The sequence below is a fragment of the Athalia rosae genome, chromosome 6 (assembly GCF_917208135.1).
Source record: "Athalia rosae chromosome 6, iyAthRosa1.1, whole genome shotgun sequence".
Classification (NCBI taxonomy): domain Eukaryota; kingdom Metazoa; phylum Arthropoda; class Insecta; order Hymenoptera; family Athaliidae; genus Athalia; species Athalia rosae.
In genome coordinates, this window is record NC_064031.1 from 17,732,809 (window position 1) to 17,758,486 (window position 25,678).

General features: G+C 38.5%; 7 protein-coding genes across 11 annotated transcripts; 4 read left to right on the forward strand and 3 right to left on the reverse strand.

Annotated features, from left to right (window-relative positions):
* The first annotated feature begins 32 nt into the window (after positions 1–32).
* LOC105693228 (NEDD8-activating enzyme E1 catalytic subunit) lies at positions 33–2,400 on the forward strand. The gene is made up of 4 exons (XM_048656742.1): positions 33–449; positions 568–928; positions 1,123–1,452; positions 1,540–2,400. Exons 1-4 carry the CDS (start codon positions 202–204, stop codon positions 1,927–1,929), a joined length of 1,329 nt encoding a protein of 442 aa, XP_048512699.1. The 5' UTR covers positions 33–201; the 3' UTR covers positions 1,930–2,400.
* A 172-nt stretch (positions 2,401–2,572) lies between these two features.
* LOC105693229 (proliferation-associated protein 2G4) lies at positions 2,573–6,772 on the reverse strand. Its single transcript, XM_012413023.4, has 7 exons — positions 6,471–6,772; positions 5,393–5,627; positions 5,149–5,311; positions 4,826–5,005; positions 4,441–4,689; positions 4,128–4,274; positions 2,573–4,005 (listed from the first exon to the last, which is right to left on the reverse strand). Exons 1-7 carry the CDS (start codon positions 6,553–6,555, stop codon positions 3,901–3,903), a joined length of 1,164 nt encoding a protein of 387 aa, XP_012268446.1. The 5' UTR covers positions 6,556–6,772; the 3' UTR covers positions 2,573–3,900.
* A 328-nt stretch (positions 6,773–7,100) lies between these two features.
* On the reverse strand, positions 7,101–7,850 carry LOC105693197 (MICOS complex subunit MIC13 homolog QIL1). The gene is made up of 3 exons (XM_012412967.3): positions 7,710–7,850; positions 7,454–7,607; positions 7,101–7,373 (listed from the first exon to the last, which is right to left on the reverse strand). The coding sequence occupies exons 1-3, from the start codon at positions 7,727–7,729 to the stop codon at positions 7,176–7,178; spliced, it is 372 nt and encodes a 123-aa protein (XP_012268390.1). The 5' UTR covers positions 7,730–7,850; the 3' UTR covers positions 7,101–7,175.
* A 216-nt stretch (positions 7,851–8,066) lies between these two features.
* On the forward strand, positions 8,067–10,320 carry LOC105687421 (B-cell receptor-associated protein 31). Its single transcript, XM_012403076.3, has 3 exons — positions 8,067–8,308; positions 9,048–9,362; positions 9,471–10,320. The coding sequence occupies exons 2-3, from the start codon at positions 9,095–9,097 to the stop codon at positions 9,896–9,898; spliced, it is 696 nt and encodes a 231-aa protein (XP_012258499.2). The 5' UTR covers positions 8,067–8,308; positions 9,048–9,094; the 3' UTR covers positions 9,899–10,320.
* Positions 10,321–10,462: 142 nt separating this feature from the next.
* Positions 10,463–16,871, forward strand: LOC105687418. The gene is made up of 3 exons (XM_025746418.2): positions 10,463–11,480; positions 11,569–11,859; positions 11,929–16,871. Exons 1-3 carry the CDS (start codon positions 10,570–10,572, stop codon positions 16,826–16,828), a joined length of 6,102 nt encoding a protein of 2,033 aa, XP_025602203.2. The 5' UTR covers positions 10,463–10,569; the 3' UTR covers positions 16,829–16,871.
* A 151-nt stretch (positions 16,872–17,022) lies between these two features.
* Positions 17,023–18,424, reverse strand: LOC105687420 (MICOS complex subunit MIC19). 2 transcript variants are annotated; one of them, XM_020853158.3, is made up of 3 exons: positions 18,278–18,424; positions 17,434–17,839; positions 17,023–17,308 (listed from the first exon to the last, which is right to left on the reverse strand). In XM_020853158.3, the coding sequence occupies exons 2-3, from the start codon at positions 17,837–17,839 to the stop codon at positions 17,136–17,138; spliced, it is 579 nt and encodes a 192-aa protein (XP_020708817.1). In that variant the 5' UTR covers positions 18,278–18,424; the 3' UTR covers positions 17,023–17,135. The 2 variants fall into 2 exon arrangements, with proteins under 2 accessions (XP_020708817.1, XP_025602202.1); XM_025746417.2 differs by lacking the exon at positions 18,278–18,424 and adding an exon at positions 18,123–18,271.
* An 87-nt stretch (positions 18,425–18,511) lies between these two features.
* Positions 18,512–21,815, forward strand: LOC105687419 (alpha-(1,3)-fucosyltransferase 10). 4 transcript variants are annotated; one of them, XM_012403071.3, is made up of 8 exons: positions 18,512–18,652; positions 18,794–18,910; positions 19,248–19,293; positions 19,395–19,522; positions 19,625–19,844; positions 19,982–20,171; positions 20,260–20,437; positions 21,195–21,815. In XM_012403071.3, exons 1-8 carry the CDS (start codon positions 18,599–18,601, stop codon positions 21,687–21,689), a joined length of 1,428 nt encoding a protein of 475 aa, XP_012258494.2. In that variant the 5' UTR covers positions 18,512–18,598; the 3' UTR covers positions 21,690–21,815. The 4 variants fall into 4 exon arrangements, with proteins under 4 accessions (XP_012258494.2, XP_048512697.1, XP_048512698.1 ...); XM_048656740.1 differs by lacking the exon at positions 18,794–18,910 and having other exon boundaries at positions 18,514–18,652; XM_012403072.3 differs by lacking the exon at positions 18,512–18,652 and having other exon boundaries at positions 18,796–19,121.
* Positions 21,816–25,678: the final 3,863 nt, after the last annotated feature.

Genomic DNA, 25,678 nt, shown 5'->3' on the forward strand with positions numbered 1-25,678 from the left:
TCTCACGTGGTCTCACACCGAATTTGCGTTCATTTCGCTTCTCCATTAATTATGCCACTATTTTACTCACGGGCTTCCATCCTTCCATTCATCTGAAAATGGAAAGCATTGTGAATTTTTCGCATAGGAAAGAAGCTCTGTTCGACTTGTCAAGCGCTGTTCACGTGTTCACATGAAATCAATTTTCTAACATTTGTAAAAATGGGATCAGACCATTTACACCGAAAATGGTGTCATCTACGGAAGGTTTTGGAGAGATCTGGTCCATTTTGTCGGCCGGATTTCGAACCGTCACCGGATACGTTACAATTTTTGAGTGAAAATTGTAAACTGTTGGTCATTGGAGCGGGAGGATTAGGGTGTGAACTTCTCAAGAATTTGGCCCTGATGGGTTTCAGACAGATTCATCTTATTGACATGGATACTATTGAACTGTCAAACCTCAACAGGTATATCTAGCCTAACGCAACCAGTTTCCAGAAGAGATATTTTATTTTTATGTTGCAGTGAATTTGTATTTTATTAATATAAATTGTCAGTATTTCAATCTTTGCTTTTTCAAAACAGACAATTTCTGTTTCGTCACAAAGACATTGGTGCCTCGAAAGCTGAGGTTGCGGCAAAGTTTATCAATGCTCGAGTGTCAGGATGTAACGTGATGCCACACTTTTGTAAGATACAAGAAAAAGATGAAGCCTTCTATCGACAATTTCACATCATAATCTCTGGGCTAGATTCAATCGTTGCCAGGAGATGGATTAATGGTATGTTGATATCACTGCTCAATTACGAAGATGGAGAATTGGATCAGTCCAGTGTTATCCCGCTGGTTGACGGAGGTACAGAAGGATTTAAGGGGAACGCAAGAGTCATTTTACCTGGTTTATCAGCCTGTATCGAATGTACATTAGATCTTTATCCTCCACAGGTGAAATTCTCTAAATTTCAGTTTACACTGTTTATTCCAATTTCAGTTTGATCATTTTCTTTTGTCTGTTCCTTTTGGGTTACTTTAGTTTTATTATTCATAGAAATGGAAAAATTCAAGTTTTAAAAGTCTCGTGTCAATTTTTGGTATCCATGGAAGAAATGAAAATTGATTTGTCAATTGCTGTCCAACAGGTCACTTATCCGCTGTGTACAATAGCAAATACTCCACGTTTACCCGAACACTGTATCGAGTATGTGAAAGTTATTCAGTGGCCAAAAGAAAATCCATTTGACTGTCCCATTGATGGAGACGATCCACACCATATAAATTGGATCTATGAAAAGTCTAACGAAAGAGCTGTGCAGTTTAGTATACAAGGATTAACCTACAGACTTGTCCAAGGAGTTGTGAAAAATATTATTCCTGCTGTTGCATCGACAAATGCAGTGATTGCTGCCACCTGTAGTACAGAAGTTTTCAAGTTAGCGACAAGTTGTTGCTCTTCATTGAATAATTACATGGTTCGTTAGATAGTCATTTACCCCACAACTCTGTGATGCGTTTACGCAAGTTTGTTATAGAACGTTTATTTTCATTCCTTTTGACAGGTATTGAATGATCTAGATGGGATTTATACGTATACATACGAAGCGGAAAAGAAGAATGATTGCTTAGCTTGTAGTCAAATCCCAAAAGAGATACGGATTTCTGATTCATCATTGAAGCTTAAGAGTTTGCTAGACATATTGTGCGAAAGGATTGACTTGCAGATGAAAAATCCAGGTGTGACGGCAAACATTGATGGGAAAAACAAAACCCTGTATATGCAGACGGTTGCAAGCATCGAGGAGAAAACGAGAGTAAATTTAAACAAATCCCTGATTGAGCTTGGTTTAAAAGATGGTTCTGAAATAATGGTGGCAGACATCACTACACCAAACACAGTTGTACTCAAGTTGAAATTTCCACCTATTGTCACAGATGTAGAAATGGCGTAACGATGAGATCTTTACATTTTATTTCAAATTACATACTTTTTCATATATTACATCGACACACACCGCTATATATGGTCGAGCGGCAACCACAATCGAGTTGGTCTCTTATGAGCAACTTAATCCGAGCAAACAAGAACAAACTGCTAGTGTCTTAGCAAGCTCATGTAATTACGCAAATGGCTGTTTGATATAGTCGAGACAAATTTTACGTCATATCTATAATTTACGTAATGTGCCCGTCAGATGAATTTTCAAAATCGATGATTTTTCTGCGTCATATTACCATTACTTTCATTCACAAGAATTCTTTTAGTTCATTCTTCATATAGACAAACTTTACTTCGATACTGTTTTATATTCTGTATTTTGTGTACGTATTTTGACGAAAATTGTGAGTTGTAGTTGCTACCGCAAGAACTGCAGCATGAAGCAATTGAAACAAAGTTAATAAATGTAAATTGGTTTAATTTCTGTCAGCGTTTCTTCTGCGCATGTAACATATTCTCGCCTTTTTTGCGTCATTTTTTTTACTTCATCAACTCACAATATTGCGGTGTAGTCTTCTGATCTTTGCTGCTTTTTTTCGTCCACTTGAATTTAATTATCATCCAAATGATATCGAAGGAAAATAAAGAAAAGCGAGTGCAGTAGTCATGTCGTTTCATTCTATTTGCTTGGCACAGGTATTTTCCAACTTCAAAATACATGCAGTGGAGCATCCTTACTACTTAGGGCAAACGCATTCTTTAAGAAATACCGGATAAACAAATATGTTCAAAATTAAAATCAGTCGTGAATTTCACCATGTAAAGATGTAAAATTGTATTTCAACAAGTCACAAAATTTATGACCTGCAACAACATAGTTTGTGTTAAGAAGAATCTTAAGCTGTGGAAAGACAGAGCACGTCACCGTAGGGTACCTTTGTTTCACAAGTACACTCCGACAATCCATATTCATAATTCGAGTAGAAAAAATATCTATAACATAGACACATTATCTATCATCCTTATATAAAACTATTAGTCATTAGATAATGTTAATATTTCATAAATTCTTCAATGTTAATTCAGATGCCCCCAAAAAACAGCTTTCCAGGGCGATTGATTCCCCTCCCGTAATACCGACAAATGGTAGTGAGTTTAGGGAGTCTAGTTTACAACCAAATTCGAAATCAACTCCCCTCAACGCATCAGGTTTTGCAACTCGTCAGAACGTATTGGTATATGATTCTGGGAATTTTTTGCAGGATATAAATTTACCATAATATAGTTTTCACAGCTGTATGAAAAACATGGCTTGAATACTCGTTTACATTAGCAGCAACGAGTTAATAAACCTTCAACCTCTCGATCGGTAATCGGTATTCCAATGTTATAGACTTCTATTCCTAGATTACTGTATAAGCTGGCAATATGTTCAACTGATTGGGATGAAGGATGTACTAAATACTGGTGTCGCAGCCGACATGTTTACGTGTTATTCGACTGAAATTACGAGTGAAGCGTCCAACGTGAATCATGTAAAGAAAACACCATGTTTAACTCAGAGTTCTTGGTATAAAATCAAAGAAAAATTCTGATGAACAAGACTATGAGTGTTCGTGCGTGTGAAATGAAATACAGTAATACGCTTTCGTAACAATATGAAATTCATCATAGACGAATACCTCCGCGATCTACAGACTAATTCTGACAGTATGTAGTTCGCCGTTATGGTCAACGAAGCAAAAAAAAACTCACCATTGCACTGTGGCTGATCTATGATAAATTTGTTTTACGCAGGCAGTGATCACATCCTGTGGTATAAAGGTTATAACGGAAATTTCGCTTTTTACAGTTAATATTCAATTCATTCCTAAACAGTGTCCAGTTTTACTTTTGGCAGTAATCGTTCGTTTTATTTTTGCTTCAAATAAAAGATGGGAAGGTGCATGATGCCAGTAAGTCATGAATGAAAATAAAACAGATGTTAAGCCTGGACATCCAACTCCATAGCCACTTCGCCGACTGCCTTCTCGGCCTTCTTTTTTTTCTTTTTTGCAGACTTGGGATTTGCCGAAGAGTTCAGTAGAGACTAAAATCGAACAAACGTGATTACAATGGTAATTGTTATAATACGACATTATTTTCGATACTAATCTCTCAAATTGGTCATTCTGAAAAGATTCAAACAAATCCAGCCACATCGACTCGTACCTTAAGCTCAGGGTCCTCGACAAGACAATCGGAATGGAAAATCTCAAGATCAAAAGGAATTCCTGTAATTTTGTGTGGTCCGTTGGGCATGAGAAGCACTGTGAACTTGAATTGTGCTACATGCTCAGTCGGTTTTTCATATAACACCTGAAATATGGAATGATTTACCATTTTACTGTAAACAGTGTTCACAAAGCACAGGTACGCTATGAATTGGATTTGTCTTTGAGGTGTTATCTCATGTAGAAACGCACAACTAAGGAATGTCAAAGTCATGCATCAATTGGATGGTTAATTTAGTGTTGATTCGTACCTGGAAGGGTTCGATCAACCTGTGATTAACACACTCGACGACTCCCATTTTGGCTTTCTTCTCATCCTCAAAAGTGCGCAAATTGAAGGGCATGAGTCCATGCTTATGCGATAACTCCGAGTAAAACATACGAGACGCTTTGAGTTTAAGTTGATAAGTTTCTTCTGTTTTCTTGTATATCGTCACTCTAGTATCTTGCTCTCGTCCAACTCCATCACCTGTACTTACTAGCACATCTATCGCGTATACCTAAATTGAGAAATACACCTATTAACGATCGTAAAGAAACAATCTCGACCACTTGCAGAATTCAATAAGTGACAATAAAACCTGGGGCTAATGTAGATTCTAAACTTTGGTATTATTTGTTGTTCAAAACTTGTACCTCATGAGTCTCAAGAGTGAATTTTTCATGTTCTTTTTTCTGTGCATCATTGGGATTTTGGATGATGGTCTTCTCGCCATCGATTTTAAACTGTTTCAATTGATGACTAAGCATTCCCTCAATTGGCTTACACTTGTAGGCGCCACAAATTTTCTCTACGGTCCCTGTGATGGTGTAGGTCTAGTAACATAGAAAAAGAGATATAATATTACATATGACATCTACATATCTACACAAAAACGTTCATCTTTTATAAAATATACGAAGTCGAACTCTATAAAAGTGACATGGACTCTTATTTCAGGTTTTCTGATGCATCCTACCTCGGTGCCTGGTTTAAGAAGTCGTAACGCAGCTTGAGAAGCATAGTGTGCAGCTAGCACAACATCAGCTTTTCTACCGGTTACTTTTTTGTCCACCGTTGAACCAATTACAATGGTATGCGCCACCACGGCGATAAACCCATCTACATGAGCACCAAGGTCTCTAGAGTAAATATGATAATAATGAAATATTTTTTTTTCTAGCAAAATGAAACAATCGAAGGTATCTTTTGGTTTAACTCACACTTTGACCATGTCATCTTCCTTCAGAATCTGATCAGGTTCACTGGGTACAGGGGAGAAATGGCAAATGCAGTTGTTCACTGAGACACATGTTGGAAAAGCTATACCCTTTTTCAACTCTTTCTCTTTCTTGAAAACCTTGCCTGTCTCTTCTATTAACAGCTTATCGCCTAGCTCGCAAATATATCTTACTGATGTGCCAACGACACATTTGTCCAAGACCTGCTTCAGGACTCCTATAACAGAAACACCATATAAATTCTCGATGTTTACCGGAATGAAGCATAGCGAGCTTTCCGGCAGAGGCTCAGGCAATGCCCGTGTAGAAACTGTGTATGCTATCTATGGTTAAAATCTCTGGAATAGAAAAATATTTGAGAAGAATGTGATGCTGCAGTTTGTTCAGAGTTTGTTTAATAAACTGTATGGGTAATTTTTCATCTCCAATCAACAGAAGTAGGAACAGGCTATAGTTTCTTTTGAATTATACTGAAAACTTCTATACCATTGGCATAAATTGGTGAAAAAATTCCGGAAAACACTAACTGAAACCAATCGGAAATTGCTATCAATTGTTGGTTTACAAACGAAATAGATGTGATGAAGCCATGCAAGGAGCGAACTTAACATGATTTGAGTACTGAACCGAATTATGCCGATCACAAATCAGTATACGAATTATCAATCAAACTTATGAGTGCTGAAAATTATTTTAATTTCAAGAACAGTAAAATAAGAACGTTATCTTCAAGCAATAAATCAAATAGTCAATGTATTCCGGAGGTGTATGAAACGAACCGCTCATGACAAAAGTGTGGTAAACAGCTTAATCTGGAGAACAGGTAAATTTAAGACCGATTGTTCAGCATATTAACATACGATACGGAGGAATATTTTCGGGAAAGTGCAAAAAAAATTCAGGCTCGACGCCAACCCACATGGCAAGGAAGCCCGGCATTGGCGCGCCACATTCCATATGGCCTTTCATAATATCGTTGAAAATTTAGATGACTCTGATATTTGAGAGGAAGATTTGATAGTCCCTAAGATCCTCATTTTATTCTGCGTTAGTTTCTTACGATTTACTATATCACCAGCCATCTTATACTTGGTGACAACCAAGTCCTCAGCGATTGTCTTCTCAGCCTCCTCTTTGTCCGCCATGTCTTCTGCACAACTGACCAGTCACGTGACACGAATTTCTCTCGCTCTCTTGTCTACTCCTTGGTCTACTTCCCGAATTTTTATACCTCGTAGGTGGCGTCCCGTTGAACTATGCTAAACTCACTGGTTAAACTCACTTAACAATAAGTCGGCTGTTATACTTGTGGGGCTGGGTTCCCTTACCACGTTACCACCACTCGAGTATAATCCATGGTCCATATGTTTTTTTACGCCTGAGTTGTCCGAGTAGTACACGCTTTGCTCGAAGCCGACTACGCTCCTGGCGGAAATGGAAAATATGGCATCTCTGACGTCAAAAATTGGCGGAAACTATTGTCAATTCGAACTTAAATGCTGCTAAATGATATTCTACCATAATCCAACATGCAATATTCAACGATGCGGAGAGTATTTTCTAGTCTCTCGAATGATATTTTGGGCTATTACAATTATTTCATTTCAATTTGCAAAGGCTTTTTTTTGTTAAAATTATTTTGGATGAGTAGATCAATCTTCCTTAATTGCATATAATGGTTATTCACATATAGAACTATAAATTTTCACTATTTAATCTGGAAATAAATACATATGTATCAATATTAGTTTTATGGATTCAATTACTAAGATCTGCCTGCTTTTTCAGCTGCATTCAACGAATCTATGGCACTGGAAATGGCTTCCTTGATTCCAATTACTTCAATACCTCTAGACGTATGTTCGGAAAGTTCAGATATAAACTTGAACGATGTGATGATACCTTTATTCCACATAGTTTCTACCAGGCTCATGATGTCTGTCACGTTTGGTAGTTTTGGAAGCTTAAAATAAAAATTATTTAAATATAGAAGCTTTGAATCTTTGTTATAAATTGATGATATGATGATATCCTGGGCCAAACCTTAGGAACGACGTCCATGGGGATATTTTTTTCTACATACGGTGTAACAGTGTCATAAATTTTGCAATAAAGTTTCATGCTGTCTTCAGGTTCGGACCAAAGTCCTTTGGTGTAATATGTAATTCCGCTGGCAGCGGTAGCTTTGACAGCAAATCTGTAATGTAAACCTTGAAATCATCCAGCTCTTATTCAAAGAGATCAATCATATCAACAAAGGTCTATTCAACCATCTTCAACTTCTAAAGCACATACTAACCGCAACACACCCATTTTCATCTAAAATTTGTTTCTTCAACGAAGCAGATGATTGAAATCGCCCTGAATAACAAGAGCAAGAGAACTGACACCGTCGTCGTCGTCTTGTTAGATAAACTTCGGTATCAACTTAAGCCCGGTGCACACGACGCTTGTTTCGCTGCTGGATTGCTTGCTAGATTTGCCGCTGGGTTCAAAGTTGGCTGCGGTGCTGAGTGCGATGATGACTTCCCTGCGAGATTGGCTTCACACTGCTACGTGTCACCAACGAATTCACTGTTTCCGTGTCGCTCTCATGGACCCAATAGTCGCTCTACACATGGAAAGTATAAAAAAAGAAAAGACGAATGAACAATCGCGATAGAAGAGCAGCGGCAGCGGGGACCACTGCGGGGACCATGGTGAGGCTGTTAAAAAAATACAGTCTAGAAAGATTCTGACGGCAACATTCGTCATCGTAAGGTTATTTATAAGTACCGTACCGCACCTTCTTGTACTGAGTATCACTACCTGTGAACGTCGGATGATCTAACTTTCGATCCATCATTTCGGCCAGCTTGAAATATTACTACGATATATCACAAATCCACATAATCAGACGTGAGTAATTGGGGCATATCTGCGAACTCTTCTTACCGTAATTGCGAAAATACTTTAATCTTTCCATCAGTGTCGTAGCCTCGTCCAGTGGTTGAAATTGTCCTCATTGTCGTCATTAGGTCATAAAAAAGTTTGTGCTGTAATAGCATTATCACTTTACAACCTATAAAATAGTCGAAATTCTGACTTCTACATAATTTTGACGTTAAATTATAATTTTTTACTTACCCCTGTAATTGCATGAATTGTCTAAAATGAAATTCGAATGTTTTGTTGCGTCAGAAACTTTGGTCTGTAATTTTTTGCTTATATCGAATCAATTTTTGACTTTGGCACTTCAAGCTACATCGCGGACCACGTACATATGAAAATGCTTTTTTTGCCAATATTCTTAGAATATATGTCAAGTGATATATCAATGTGTCTCATTGTCAGTTTTGATTTTCTTCCAACTTCTCCAGCAGACTATTTTGTATAAATTCTAATAAACGAGGAAAGGATCATATATCAAATACCATGCTTGAATACAACATGCCGATAATTTTGACATAATTTCAGTTAGTTATTCCTCGGATAATATTCAGTAACATTGACTCTTCCATCTTTTTCAATAAATGACAGACGTAATGTGAAAAGAATCTCAAGTTTTCACTGCATATCTCGTATCAATTTGTATCCCAAATATCCTTAGGTGTCTGATGAAAACTTTTATAAAAACGATTATTTAATTCCCAAATAGACGTATTTCTGAAGCACGAATCAAGTAAGAGAAGACCACCTACCAAAATGAGTTTACAATGGACAATTATTGCCATCTTTTTATACTCGGAGATAGCTGTTGTTTTGCTGCTCGTCTTGCCAATAGCATCCCCGAGAAGATGGCAGAGATTCTTTAAGTCGAGGTTCCTCCAAAGCTTGAATAGTCAAGCTTCAATTTACTTTCTAGTGCTATTGGCTATTCTGGTCTTGTTTTTGCTTGATGCCATACGAGAAATGCGCAAGTACTCTAATCTGGAAGCAGGCGAACACATTCATTTGAACTCCGAAATGCAAGGTAATGAGTATATCCTCTGCTGATTACTTGACTAAAATAGACGATTCTCATTTACAATGTGATGGGATACAGAGAAAATGACGAAGTGATTGGGTCTATGTATTACAGGTAATATGAGGCTATTCCGAGCTCAGCGAAATTTTTATATTTCTGGATTTGCTCTTTTCTTAAGCCTTGTCATCCGGCGTCTCGTTACACTGATTTCTGCCCAAGCTACACTATTAGCTCAAAGTGAAGCTGCCATGCGTCAGGCGGTATCTGCAACTACTACAGCTAAATCACTTCTGGCGCAGAAGTCATCCGGAGAAAGTGCTCAGAATGATTCCAATGAAGCTCATAATAAAGCAGTATCTGAACTGAAAAATCAAATCAGTGAGTTGAACAAGCAGATATCTGAACTTGAGGCTGATTTGCGGAGAGAAAGAAAGGACAAAGAAGCTGTCACATCACAGGCAGAATCTCTTGTCAAAGAATATGATAGGCTTAGTGACGAACACGCTAAATTACAATGCAGCGGAGATAAAAAGATGGAATAAAGCTAATACCCTCTGCCAAAAAACGAATGGTATTCATTCGTTCAGTTATTTTTTTTGAAAACGTGTTCCGATGGTATGAAATATCCAGTGTCTCCTTATCTTGATATGGAAGTACGAGTTAAGTCTTATTTTTACGCTCATCCCCAGGATCAACGCAGTGTTCTTAGTGTGCGCATGTAACCACCGGCTCATATCTAGCTATCCATAATAGAATCAATTGGGTGGCATACTTTTGATATACCATTATGACTAATTGGTTAGCGATATTTATCGAGACTAATCAGGACTATGTGAGATGTTACCTCAGATCAATGAATACCGTACCAGCCTCTGGTATAACGTTAACCGTAAAGTTTTATACCCGTCTTTTCGTTTTGTAATAAGTTGTAAGTTTCTGGATAATAAGAGACGTCTGAAAATTACGGTCGACGATGGATTTTTGATTGTTTTTTTATCCTTAAGGTTTGCTTCTGTTAATCTATCAAATTCAATTGGTGAAAAATTGCTCAAACAAAATCTATGGAACTCATTGTCAGGTGTTGAAACAAAAAACTATGTACGAGATGTCATCTACCACATGCCTAGGGCCATACAATTTATTTTCAGTCACAAGCCTCTGATTTGATCATAAATCAAAGATTCTTATATTTACCAACTAGCAGCTTGATTCTATGGATGAAGAACCTGTCCCCAAACACTATAAGTTAACCCATGATTCGAATAATGTCAATGAAATCACAGGACAACCGAACATGAATCAAAAATTGGCAAAGCAGTGTTCCAGTATTCATTGGCAAAATGCAATTTTTTTACCATTCGACACGTTTTTTGCTAACGTAGTGCTACTGTCTGTGATCTTGGTAGTTTTTCTTGTAATTTACAAAATTGCGTACAGTGCGCAAAAAACCATGTATGTACTAGAAAAGTACATAACGCCGCTTTGCGATATCATTTATCTGACAGATACTCTCCTCAAAATACTGCATAATCTTCTGAAAAAGATACAAGAAACACGTGGATATATGCCTACTAGTTGGCCTTCACTGATTATCGATATAATTTCGTTGATACCTCTGAACTTAATCTTTGATACCTGGGTTATCAAAAAGCATGGATCTTGGCAAGGAATCGGCAACGTTCTCTCATCAAATAAACTGATGAGGATTTACCGTCTACAACTAAATTTCCTTCAACTTAGATCTGCCATTGGAGTTAGAAACTTATGGTATCTGACAATGGGCTATGTAACGCTATATCTTGTCTTTGGTCATATTTTGGCAGCTTTATTACATACCATGTCATGCTGGGGTTGCAAAGAGATTAACTGGACCCATAGCTTCCCATCTACTGTACTTGATTATTCCGAAACAATGAATCAGTTTATTGCAGCAGTTACAGTCATTTTGTCCCTAAATTGGAACAACGCTGCGGGGAATATTTCAGCCACTGTCCCAAGGGAGTGGGTTTTTTTCAGTTTTGCTATGGTCACTGGACTTATTATGAAATCAGTATTTTATGCCTATCTAGTTGGCATATTAAAGAGAAATATGTGGAGACAGCTTTCTTTTATGCTGGAAATGAGGCGAGTTAAGACTTCATTACAACATTTTGGCATTGTTGATTTTAGACGGATCATCCATTATTGTCACAAGTTAAAAAAATATTTCCAGATCAGAGGCCAAGTTCATTGACTCATGGGGTACCTCTGATACACTCTATGACCAAGTCAGTTTGTATCATATGACTCTGCTGGAGAACAGAGCAGCGATACAAACTGTGCCAGAATTCTTTCACGCACTACCACGTCCTCTTCAACGATCGGTTCAACTTGATATTCACTGGGAAGTCTTGAGACATTCCCAGCTGTTTCAGAACGAAGATATCTCTTTCAAGCGTGCTCTCAGTTGCGTAATGAGAATTCAATATTATCTACCTGGGGAATATGTGTTCAAGGCAAACAGGTTAGACATATAAGCTCGTATATCACAAAGATAGACAAGCCCACTTTGGAATCTTGTAACTTGGCACAGGTATACATCAGAGATGATATACGTAACATCTGGAGTCTTGCAAATATTGACTGAGGATGATGCCGAGACACCTGTACTATCATTATCAAGTGGCACTACATTAGGTGAGGGAACATTACTGACGCCATCCAAATGTCACGCTGACATTCGCAGTGCAACCCATTCCGAATTACATATACTGGATGCGACCAGCCTCTACAGGCTATTGAATTTATATCCGATCGCAGCCACTCATCTTCATGAAAAACGAGTTGCACGCTTCCTAATCGCGAAACACTTGAAGACCCTGAGACATAGAGAGATTGAACGCCAGGGGATTCGGCAACATAACAATGGTATGGGTTGGCTGAAGATTTGTTGGCATATGATTGAAGATACAACAAAGCATTGTGGCGATCAAGTGTCACCGAATTTTTCCGTACCTATTCTCGAAACGAGAACTTCCTGTCATCTGGAATTGTTGGCTCTGAGTGATAGAGTAGAATTAATATCAAATGCTATTTGTTTGGATATGAGTTGCCCGTGCGTTCTTGAGCCAAAATCGAATTTTCTCAATTGGTGGGGAAAATTCGTTATACTTATGTCATTTATCATAATTTTATTATATCCTTATTACATAACGTTTACTACGACATTCCCAAATTGGCTCCTCATCACAGATACTGTTTTTGTCATAACCAGTGTCATAGACCTGTTCATACAGTCCTCCACAGCAATAAAGCTAGAGAATCAACCAATGATAGTTGATACCGGACATTTGCTGAGACTGAAGCTTCAAACTACAGGCTTCATTGTCGACACCATCGTTGCTTTACCAATAGAACTGTTTATCACCATTTTTGGGAGTGTGAGCTCGAATTCCATAAATCTTGATAATTACTCATGTTCAATTTATAGAGCTAACAGACTGTTCACAGTGTATAGGCTGTACAAATATATGGTGCAATTCGAAGAACATATGGGTAGAAAGGTGGAGCCTGTCAAGTTGTGTTGGTCAATTTTTATGTACGTCATCACAGCATATTGGATGGCAACTGTAATATATCTGACTAGTTGTCGGTTGAAAGCATGTGGTGTAAATACATTGATTGGATATTATGGGACACTCGAAGCAGAGTCACTTGCCAAAGAGGGATTGCTGTACAATGTTCTAATATCCTCCATGTATTACACATTCAATATAATAACGAGCCTTGGTATTTCAAAAAAAGTGCCAAGAAACAAATGGGAAGTTCTGGAATTGGATGCAGGAATAATCTTTAGTCTAATGATATATGTTTATTTTTGCGCCGAATCAGGAGCAACTCATATAATTAAGTATGAGACAAACAATGCAGCTGCGGAGCACCTTTCCTTGGTCACTCAATTTTTAACGCAGCATGGGAACTCAATGAACTTGATAACGTGCATTCGAAATCATTTTCACGCGCAATGGATTTACAATAAATTTAGGAGGCATACGAATGGTAAACTATTGTCCATGGTATGTCAAGACTTGTATGATAAAATAATTATACAAAGCATCATGGAAAACCTCAAGTCCTCACTGATATTCTCTGAAGGGAACCAGGTATTTTTGGAAATACTTGCTAAGAAAGCACAAGTCTTTCTTTTCACAAAGGATGCAATAATTGCTAAAGCCGGATTGAAAACAACAACTATGTACGTGATAAGAAATGGATACTGTCAGGTTATTTCCGCATTACCAAGCGACGTTGATAGAGACAGAAAGGAAACTGTTGGTCCTGGATCGGCAATGCTTGTCATAGAATTTGTACGCAATACGAATAATCTAGCTGACATTTGTGCTTTAACGGCATGTGAAATCCTATCTATTCAGCACTCAGATTTTAGGCAGACCCTAAACATGTTCCCCGAATATAAGGCACAATTAGCTCGAGCAATAAATCAATGCGATGACCTTGCTGATAGAACTCTAGTGAGCTTTAAAAATGAGAAGAAGTCTATTTCAACAATCAACGGGTATCCAAAACTAGCCTCTCTAGATGAGAAGGCAATTGACCTGCAGTACATTAAACCTTTTAAAAGAATTGGGGTGCTCTCTATCATCCGCTATCTGATGTTGAGACGTGGCATGGACCCATGTGGAAAATATTTTACTTCTTGGGAGGAACTCCGAGAAGTTGTATGTTTCATGAGTATCATATTCTATCCTCAATTCTTTACTTCACTGGTGGCATATCCTCAATTACGTTGGGCTGGCTATTTATTCGATCTCATTGGATTTATAGACATTTATTTACGGCTGCACCTTTCGTACTTCACTAATAATGGCATAAGAGTAAGTCATCCTCTATTGACAGCAAAACATTATATTGCTGGTTGTCTATTTGTCGACATTTTAACCAGCTTGCCTCTGGAATTATTTGGATTGGAAAACACACTCGGATCTTCTAATACCCACTTGACTAAGGCATGGTTTTATTTGATTACTCGCCCGTTCCTACTTTTTAGAATATTCGGTAGATTTGTTATAACGAACAACGAAATTGAACATCGTAACACATCATTGGCTGGACTTAGATTTCTGCTGATTATTGGAATTATGTTAAACTCTTTTTCATGCGCCAATATGTTATACATATGTCAATTTCAATACAAAGACGACGTTTATGAGAATATCGAATGTACCACTTATTCGTGGTTTTCAGTATCTAGATTCAAACAACACAATAACCCTCTGGCAATCTATTGTATATCCGTGTATTTTTACTCCACTTTTATTTTCCGTTGCGGAAATGGGGCAATATCGACGGTCACAACTGAAGAAATGGTTGTAGTCATGTTGGTTTGCATAACTGTTATACCTATGTGGTGGTTAACGGTTGCACAAATCACTTGCAGCAAGATTGGTTGCGATCTCAGTCTTACAGGTTATCGTCAAGAGATACGATCTTTGCTCCGTTATTTAAAAGCAGAAGACGTTTCAATGGAATTGATTACAGTAATCATTGACGAGGTTGAACATTGTTGGAAATGTTCCAAAAAAAGTACAGACTGTAAAAATCTTTTTGAAACTCTCCCACCGCACCTCCGCGAAGAAGTTGCCATGGAATTGAATGGCTCAGTGTTAGCGAGAGTGGATTTATTCAGAGATCATGACTTGAACGCCATTAGATTGTTGGCCAACCAGTTTGACAATACATGCTACCGCAAAGGTAGTCCCATTATTTGCCGCAATGAAGTTCAAGATAAAATCTACATCGTTAAAGATGGTTTTGTTGATGTTCTGGCAGCTGATGATAGTTTAATATGTACCATCGGTCCTGGAGGTATATTTGGTTCATTCAGGAAAACAAAGCCTCTGCGGCATACTATGCAGATGATGGCGCAAGGTCACGTACTTCTCTTAAGTATAGCAGGGAGTAAATTTTATAGTACAATTGACAACTTTCCTGTAGTGCAGGCCAGATTATCTTGTGCTACCATTGTGAATATTGAATTTATTGTAGACTCGGTTATGGTTCCTAAATATGCAGAAAAAAAATCGAATGCAGGTAGTATTCAAACCAAGGCGTATAGTTCAATGACGTTCATTTCTAAGGAATTAGCTTGGTATAAGTGGTTCTGCTGGATATTATGTCTTCCTGTCTCTATGATGAGTGTCTATCTCGTGACAACCCAAATTGCTATGCATGCGTTAAATGTACCAATGAATTTTCTCATTTATTTGTGTGACCTATTATTTTTTATCAAAATATTCATTGGTTTTCACACCAATCTTATTGATCAGAGTAAGGATGTTGCCATCACTAATTATGAGCGGGTATCGAGGAGATACATTTATAGCTGGGATCTCTTCTGGCTGGATCTGCTCTGTTGCATTCCGTTTGAGATTTTGTCGCGTGTAGTGAGCATTCCCAAGTTCCGTACTCAACTTTATACAATACTCAAATCGAACCGTCTGCTAAGAATATTTCATTTATTGAAATTTCAAGCCAATGGGCAAAAAGACTTGTATGTAAGTCCGGTGAAGCGTATTTTTTATTTCTGCACTACCAATCTTGTTGTAGTTCACCTGGGCGTTTGTTTATGGATATTTGTTGCATGCCGAGAATTTGGTTGTAGTCATAATATTCCACCAAATCGCCAAAAACATTTCGTCACATCCCGAATTGAGGCAATGATGCTAGCTTACCAATACAATTCCGATCTGCTGACTTCAGTCGGTTCACATGACGTGCAGCCCAGCACAGTACCTGAAGCTCTGACAACATTGTTATTAATAGTCCTCTATCAAGCAGTCGTTCTGAATTTCCTAACAACTGTAGCTACGATGATCCACTTCACCCAATATATCTTCACAAACTTTGAGATTCAGGCAGAAAGACTTTACTCATTTATGAAGAGCAGATCACTATCCCCCGTTTTGCTGCAAAGAATATGGGATTATTACTTGCAGCAATGGGTGAGGTATAGAGGGGCTTGGATGCCCAGCATGATAAGTAGTATGCCTGCTTTTTTACGACATCGAATTATGTTTGATATCTATGGTTACCTGCTCATTGAGTCAGAGGTATTTCACGGCCTGCACGATGATTTCTTATTTCAACTTGCAGCCAGGATGAAATGCTGCGTGTACTTTCCCAAAAATTATATTGTGCAAGCAGGTGATGTTAATCACACAATGTACTTCATTCATTCTGGAAAAGTCGAGGTTTTGAGTAAACCTCAATCAACCATCCAAGGATCGGGAAGTATTTTTGGTATACAGCAAGGTGTAACGAATTATCTTCCTCATTCCAATGATGTGGTTGCACTGACCGTCAGTGTTGTCATGAGTCTACAAAAAATTGCGTGGAAGGATTTACTCGAAGAATATCCATCCGTTGAAATAATTCTCTTAGAAAGAATTTCACGTTTGTCCAAAGATTACTGACCTAATACAGCTGCAGCCTCACAATTGGAAGAATTCTTGACGCACGGGCTTTGTCAACAGCAGCAGAACATGTGGAAGTATAAGATACTCAATACACGAAAATTGTTATACTAGGTACATTTGTTATTCTAATGCGGAAGTTTATTCAAGGTAGCGAAAGTTGTTAGAATGAAAGATCCAAAATATGCAGCGGCTGCGCTTATAACAATAAAGATTTTATTTCTACTACGAATTGCTGCATAATATTTTGAAAACTAAATGTCTACATAAACGGGGTGCAACAATTGATGAATTGGGCGGTGATAACTCAGCACCGTGCGGCGATCATGTTTGCGCGGTGTTGATCCACACAGTTTGAGAATTCTTCTACCAAAGCAGAGCACTGTAGCACCTCTTTTGGATTATTCTGGTAGCATTTTAACACCTTGCTATTATGTTTGTCGCAGGGTGATCTTGTACTAGGAATTGGAACTTTACCACCTGCGACACATTTACAAGAACCATTAGTACATTACAGCCTGAAGGGGCAATTGAAATGATAATTTTGAGGTACGAATGTGAAATAGAATGTAACCTAAGTCTCAAATTATCATTTTAACAATTACCATTGGTAAACTCGTTGATGGCTTTCTTATACTCTGCCTCTACGATGTTATTGATATTTTTGTGAGTTCGTTCCATGTTCTCAAGGCGTCTTTGCCAGTAATGCTCTTGATTCTTGAGTTCTTCCTCTTTTTGCTGCTGAATTTCAAGGGCTGATACGGTATATTCAGGATAATAATATACCGGCACTGCATTTGCTGAGCCATCCGGAACAACAGGTACCCTTTGTGAAACTAGATGAGGCAATGGCATTGCATATGGGGGCTCGGCACTCTTGGTGGTTTTTTTTTCTCCATTTTCATCCTCGGCTCCTTGCAGCCGCTGCACAACCGCTTTCGATACTTTGATGACACGGACTTCCTCCTCATTAGAAATAGTAAGTTTTCGGGCACTTTGATTCGACCCCATCTGTAGAAATTTAGAACCAAACTCAAATTGTAACCTCATAAGTACTACTTCTAAACAATCCGGAAGTGGTATCAGTAGCGATATGATTATCAATTAATCCTTTCCATGTGGAAAAGACCTTTCCACATGTACTATGGATTGTATATCCAATGACAGTCAGACCACAATAACTTGTCACAGATGAAAATAATGAGCAACAATTTACATCTAACGTTAACTATATTACATAAACTATGATGATTAGTCGGTCATTCTATAGATCAAAATCTTTTTTTTTCTATACCAAGGGTGTGCACCAACAAATCACGTCCTGAACAAACTATTTAAAATACTTTTATTTGGTCAAGTAAGCTATCAAGGTAATATCGGTTGACGCTTTGTACACGGGCATCGGCAGCTCCATGGACCGTGGTGACACGAGCCACACTTCCTACTTACTTTCTCGGAATTTTAAAGTGATCTCCTATACAAAATTGGTCCTGTCGTCGCCATACTGGGTTTCGTTGCATACGTAGCGCATGTCATGTGAAGTTTTTTTTTGTCCTTCATTCAAGTCCGAAAGACAAACGTTGAAGTCAGTCATTGGCTTGTTTTTGGTTAGGGCTGGTTTTCAACGAAAATCTATCTCCACCCTTGTCTCCATCGGGAAGTAATCGAGATTTGTTCAATTAAAATATTCAAGGATTATCTGCGATAGACTGTTCCTGGAATTTTTGTGGGCACTGCGGGATGGCATCATAGAAATGGCATGCCATTGGCATGCTCACCAAAATCAACATTTTTCAACCTGCCAAATACATCAACTCTTTTCCAGTAATTACAAACACGATTACAAACCAAAATAAAAACATTTGGTTCGATATATTGTAAATTTTTCATTGAATTTTAATTGAACGTTGAAGATCAGGAATTTTTCTATTGAAGTTTAACCCTAATGTCAACGGTCCACTGTAGATCGCCATGATCAAGGTTATATTTTTCCATTGGCGTTATTTTGGACGTGAGCTCATCTCTGGTGAACGCAAGCGTCCTGCGTCTGTGTATCGCCACGTGAAACGCTTATTTACAATGGTAGACTATACATACATATGTATATCTATGGTAGAATTGACGGAAGTAGTATTAGAGTACAACTTATCTCATTGACTGAAGATTCGTATTGTGCGAATAAGGACATCCAAGAACCAGTACGTTTATTGATGGGAATATAAAAATGCCAACGAAATTGAAAATGGGTATTTTCATAGTAACGGTCATCGGCTTTTTATTCATTACTTGCCAGGTATTCCGTCAATTATAGACTTAATTTTTACAGTTGCCTTGTCATGCTGGAGTCATCGAGACATATAATGAAAGAAGTTTGCTCAAGTTTCGATTCAACTGCTAATTTTTTATAATTTACCCACAGCTTTGGCTCATGCATATACCCCATGGTCGTAAATTGCGGCATGAAGGTATTTGATGAAAACAACAACAATGAATATATGGAAGTCAAGGCTGTATTTTATTTACAATTACAAGTGGAATCCTAATCGATAAATTGAATTATTTTCAGACATCAAAATTCCAGTGATATTGTGGTGGACGCCTTTCGTAAGCAGCATAGGTCGTTTGGAAACCTGCGGATCAGCCGAGTGTTGGTTTACACAGGATCGCACTTTTTGGTCGCACAATCATCTCAAGGTACATTTGGCATTTTTATTTGGTTTATTTTATAAATCTTGTTTCTCAAGCTGAAAATTTTCACATAATGTACATATGCAGTATTGCTAAATTTATCTGCAGAGCATCCTATTCTATGGCAGTAGTATTCAAATTGACGACCTACCCATGCCACGTCAGAATAGCATTGACTGGGGCCTAATTCATGAAGAGTCACCGAGAAATGCTCCAATCTTCACGTCAGAATATGCTCTGGCATTATTCAATCACTCTGCAACTTTTAGCCGATATAGTGACGTGCCATTGACGCTCATTGACTTAGACGGTGAAGAGGAATTATTAGGTTTGTACTTTTTCAAGCCTTGTCACGATTTTGACACGAGTAGTTCATATATGCTCTTGTCTTTGATGTAGCGTGATAAATTTATACGAGTCAAATCATTCTCATTTTGCATGCAAGTAACAATCAGATATATCCAGGGACAACTTATTTCATGTCATTTGAGGAGAAGGATAGACTGATGAGGGAATCCAACCTGGCTCCATTACTCTATATTCAATCTGATTGTGATACTGCGAGTGAAAGGGATTCATATGTTCAGGAATTGATGAAATATATTTCTATCGACTCCTATGGTATGTGTTTGAATAATAAACGTCTCCCCAAAAGGTAAATCTGTCACATCTTCATATGTAACTAGGTTTACTAATTGTACTGTGACACATGTCCAAAAACTGAAATGATTTACCATTGCAAGGTTGACAGTTGATCACTTGGAGTCACTGAAAGACAGAGAATTCTTGTCATTGACTGCTCAATACAAATTTACTATTGCGTTCGAAAATGCTGTCTGCAATGACTATATAACGGAAAAGTTATGGAGACCACTTATCGTAGGCTCGGTACCAGTCTATTACGGATCGCCTTCATTCAAGGTTATATAGATTCTATATGCACGATGTGCGTTGTAATCGCTAATTTTATACCTTATAGTGCAAATGAAGTATACAGGGTGAATCCTTTAACTCTGTCAACCCGTCAGGGGTATGTTGGGGCTGCTCAGACAAGCATTTTGAGGTAATACACTTATGGTCGGAAACTCCTCCTAACGGCTGTGGAGGGCTTTGGAGTTTTGTTTTTAAAATTTTTTTTTTAATTTTTTTTTGTTTTTATTTTTTTCTTTATGGTACCCAGTTTCCCTCGCGTGACGATTAACTGCAGAGAAAACTTGCCTGTGGGGAAAAGGTCGGTTTGGGAACCGTTCACGATACCAGCGTTGCGCAGCGAGTGAATTCGAATCATTGGCGCGGTACGCATAATGCACATCTGGTTAGCTCGACCCAAGTAAGGCGGTTCATAATTACTCGACTTGTACCGATGAGACACTAAGAAGTACGTTGTTTAGCGCGGAATAAACCATTACGTTCGAATCCGAGCGACAGTACGAGCAACCCCTGGGTACCAGAAAAAAAATAAATAAATTTAAAAAAAAATCTTCAAAGCCCTCCACAGCCGTTAGGAGGAGTTTCCGACCATAAGTGTATTACCTCAAAATGCTTGTCTGAGCAGCCCCAACATACCCCTGACGGGTTGACAGAGTTAAAGGATTCACCCTGTATTTATACACAATATGGACTATCATAAGTAAATAACATAATAGTTAACTTCGTACATGATAATGTTTATTTACAGGATTGGCTGCCAAACGAGGGCTCTGCAATTTCCATAGCAGATTTTGCCGAGCCTAAGGAACTAGCAAACTACTTACTTGCTCTGGCAGATGACGTTTCACGATACCAGAAATTTATAGCTCATAAGTTATCCGCAGATCCTACTAAACGGATAACGAATATTCGTCTTTTGAACAATTTGAGAAATCGCAGTAAAAACGTTATGAATGAATTCGGGACCTATGTTCAGACATTCGAATGTCTAGTTTGCCAGAGGGTACACGCGAAAACAAGAAAACGCGATACTTATATCGTAGCACAGAAGCATTATGATTGCCCTATGCCGCTAAGTCCACTCACTCATAAAATAAATAAAAATAATGGGTGGGTGCGTGAGTGGGCTGTTGGCAAATGCAAAGCTAAATTACTATCAAAGCAAGTGTGGAATAAAACAAGAATCGATCTACGAGAATTTGACGAGAATCTGTCAAAATTCAATCCAGAAAACGATTGTTGAATGTACATACGCATGCACCGATTAATGAATCCAAATTTGTAAATTTCCAATGGCAAAAATGTGGACTCTTAATTTGAGACAAATTAATTGAAATACGAATTGAAAAAGTGTGGTGACTAGAGGCTAGAGCCTCCATAGGCATTGATAGATTTCTAACATTGTCGCCGGGTAATATATCCAAACTCGAATACGGGCCATTCCACGTAACCGGGTCAGTCACCTCTCAGATATTTTTTTAATTTGGCGTGTCGAAATTAAATTAAATTAAAAAAATTGTAATACCTTGATAGCTCCTAGTTGTTGTTCAATTATGTAATCAGATTCTTGTTTTCAAGATCAAAATACATAAAACTACTGCTCCGTCATCATTATTTATTATTTTCCGCTCTTCTCCTGAATCTTTCTCGAATTTTATCTCATTTTTAACGAATTAGTGGACTTCCTCCATGTCCTGTGAGTTTTTGACGCCCTGCGGCTAGAGTAACACGACCTTAGACTTGTTTCCAGATGTTGACCGAATATTTTCTATTTTTTCCTTCCTTTCCTGATTTCTTTTCGATTTTGAGTCAATTTTTCAATTGATCCGCCAATTACTGCATCTCCCGGCCTTTCTGGAGGTTCCCTGTGATCCAGAACCGAAGGTACGTCATCCTACATTAATTCCCGATTTTTTTCTGATTTTTTGCGTATTTTTCCTATTTTTTCCGATATATTAAATTATGTTTGAATTTTTCCGCGATTCTGACGTCACGTGGTCTGGTCAAGCGACCGCACTAGCGCCATGGGCGGATTTTCGGTGAACTAAAAACTCGCCGATACAGCTAGCGCTATGTGGCGGATTTTTCGTGAACTACTGAAACGTCTAGCCTCGTGACGGGCCCCACTCGTTTCTCGACCACGTGGTCGAGTCGCAGGTGGCGCCATCTTTTTTTAGTTCACGAAAAATCCGCCACATGGCGCTAGCTGTATCGGCGAGTGCGGCCACGTGACCAGCGGCGCTAAAATTCAAACATATTTTAAAAAATGGGAAAAAATGGGAAAAAATCGGGAATAAATCCAGGATGACGTCCCATCGGTTCTGGATCATAGGACACCTCCAGGAAGGCCAGGAGATGCAGAAATTGGCGGATCAATTGAAAAATTGACTCAAAATCGAAAAGAAATCAGGAAAGGAAGGCAAAGATAGAAAATATCCGGTCAACATCTGGAAACAAGTCTAAGGTCGTGCTACTCTAGCTACATGGCGTCAAAACTTACTGATCTAAGAACTCACTGATCAAAAACTCGTGACACACCTTTGACATTTCATCGGAGCATATCCTCTCAATCGAGTCAAACACAACCCTGACGTTGACGAATACTAATGATGACATGTCATTATAATTACTCCTTCATTCAGGTAATTGCGCTCTTGGTCTCGAGATGGAAAACAGTCAGAGGATCAGAGGCTACAGTCTTCAGACATTTGCAAGTTTTGAGGCTGGACAATGGAACCAAGCAACATCGAAGCTACATGTCAGTTTTATTTGAATATAGATGCAACGTCTGGTTGGAAAATGCAGGTTTGTCGGCTTCTGGCTCCTCCAGCATGTGGAAACCTCTGTACATTGGAATGTTCTATATTTGTTTCAGAAGAATCGGTATACAGAATTTCCCAGGTGATTGATGACACTGTTTGTTGGCAGCTAAGGTGATTAAATAGTTCATGAGGAAATTGGAAGAATAGGAGAGAATTGATGACAGTTCGCAATGGGTTGGATCAATTATAATACCTCCTAGTTTCATCAGTCCAGTGAAAAAACGTATTGCTATTGACACAATTGCTAAAAACTCACTAATTAAAAACTCGTGACACGCCTTTGACGTTTCATCGGAGCATAGCCTCTGAATCAAAGTCGAACACAACCCTGACGTTTACGAATACTAATGATGACATGTAATTGTAAATATTCCTTTATTCAGGTAATTGCATTCTTGGTCTCGAAATCGAAGACAGTCAGAGGATCAGAGGCGACAGTCTTCAGGCATGTGCAATTTTTGGGATGGACAATAGATTCAAGCAACGGCGAAACTACTTGTCAAATTTATTTGAATATAGATGCAACGTCTGGTTGGAAAATGCAGGTTTGTTGGCTTCTGGCTCCTCCAGCATGTGGAAATCTATAAACATTGGAATATTCATACTTGTTTCAGGAACAAATGCTGTTCTTTGACTGAACTTCCCACGTTATGTCCATTTTGTCGCATTTCCGAGCGAAAAAATGGAGATCTCTCGACGAGTATCAGGAATTGCTCGGTCCAGTCGACACGCTCGTGTTCCTGAAGCCGTAATATAGGTATCGTCATGTATTTTGAGTTTGAGAATCCACAACTGCTTCCTAATTCAATTTATCCAACGACCGGTCGATCAATAAGCTGATTCTTTGTTGCAGAACGTAGAATTATCAAGATATTTCGATGGTACCGAGTTGTGTCTTGATTGAGTCGACGGATCTGAGTCGCTGCAAACAAACTACATGGAAATAAGATTGCTGCGGACACTTGAAAAGCGAAGACTACAGCTCCTTCGGGTCGAGAAAGTACGATTGATATTCTGCGCTTTGGTTTCTTACTCATTTTGAGCCCAGAAATCCGACTGTGCTCGCCAAAATATCTTGCTTATCGAATTGATCGAGTGATAGCAAATTTTCCACTGTAATGAGCAGAGAAATTTAATTAACTCTGTAGCTTCAAGTCGTGGCTCGCTTAATCCGACGGATTTACGTTCTTAAGTTCGAGAATCTCAGAATAAGTTAGTTTAAAACATTTGAAACATATGCTGTATCATGCTAGCAAGACTGCAGAATCGCTGAGACTCTGGTCTTTGCTTCTATTGATTTCAGAGTCAATAATGAACTCTAGTTCCTCAAGTTCCGGCTTTTCCAGATATTTGAGGCTCAGAAACGATGGAAATACTAATCCTCTGTTTAAATTAATTGACTGCTGTACTCTACTGCTTTGAGGAGTCAAAAAATTGTAATACCTTGATAGCTCCTAGTTGTTGTTCAATTATGTAATCAGATTCTTGTTTTCAAGATCAAAATACATACAACTACTGCTCCGTCATCATTATTTATTATTTTCCGCTCTTCTCCTGAATCTCTCTCGAATTTTATCTCATTTTTAACGAATTAGTGGACTCCCTCCATGTCCTGTGAGTTTTTGACGCCCTGCGGCTAGAGTAACACGAGCTTAGACTTGTTTCCAGATGTTGACCGAATATTTTCTATTTTTTCCTTCCTTTCCTGATTTCTTTTCGATTTTGAGTCAATTTTTCAATTGATCCGCCAATTACTGCATCTCCCGGCCTTTCTGGAGGTTCCCTGTGATCCAGAACCGAAGGTACGTCATCCTACATTAATTCCCGATTTTTTTCTGATTTTTTGCGTATTTTTCCTATTTTTTCCGATATATTAAATTATGTTTGAATTTTTCCGCGATTCTGACGTCACGTGGTCTGGTCAAGCGACCGCACTAGCGCCATGGGCGGATTTTCGGTGAACTAAAAACTCGCCGATACAGCTAGCGCTATGTGGCGGATTTTTCGTGAACTACTGAAACGTCTAGCCTCGTGACGGGCCCCACTCGTTTCTCGACCACGTGGTCGAGTCGCAGGTGGCGCCATCTTTTTTTAGTTCACGAAAAATCCGCCACATGGCGCTAGCTGTATCGGCGAGTGCGGCCACGTGACCAGCGGCGCTAAAATTCAAACATATTTTAAAAAATGGGAAAAAATGGGAAAAAATCGGGAATAAATCCAGGATGACGTCCCATCGGTTCTGGATCATAGGACACCTCCAGGAAGGCCAGGAGATGCAGAAATTGGCGGATCAATTGAAAAATTGACTCAAAATCGAAAAGAAATCAGGAAAGGAAGGCAAAGATAGAAAATATCCGGTCAACATCTGGAAACAAGTCTAAGGTCGTGCTACTCTAGCTACATGGCGTCA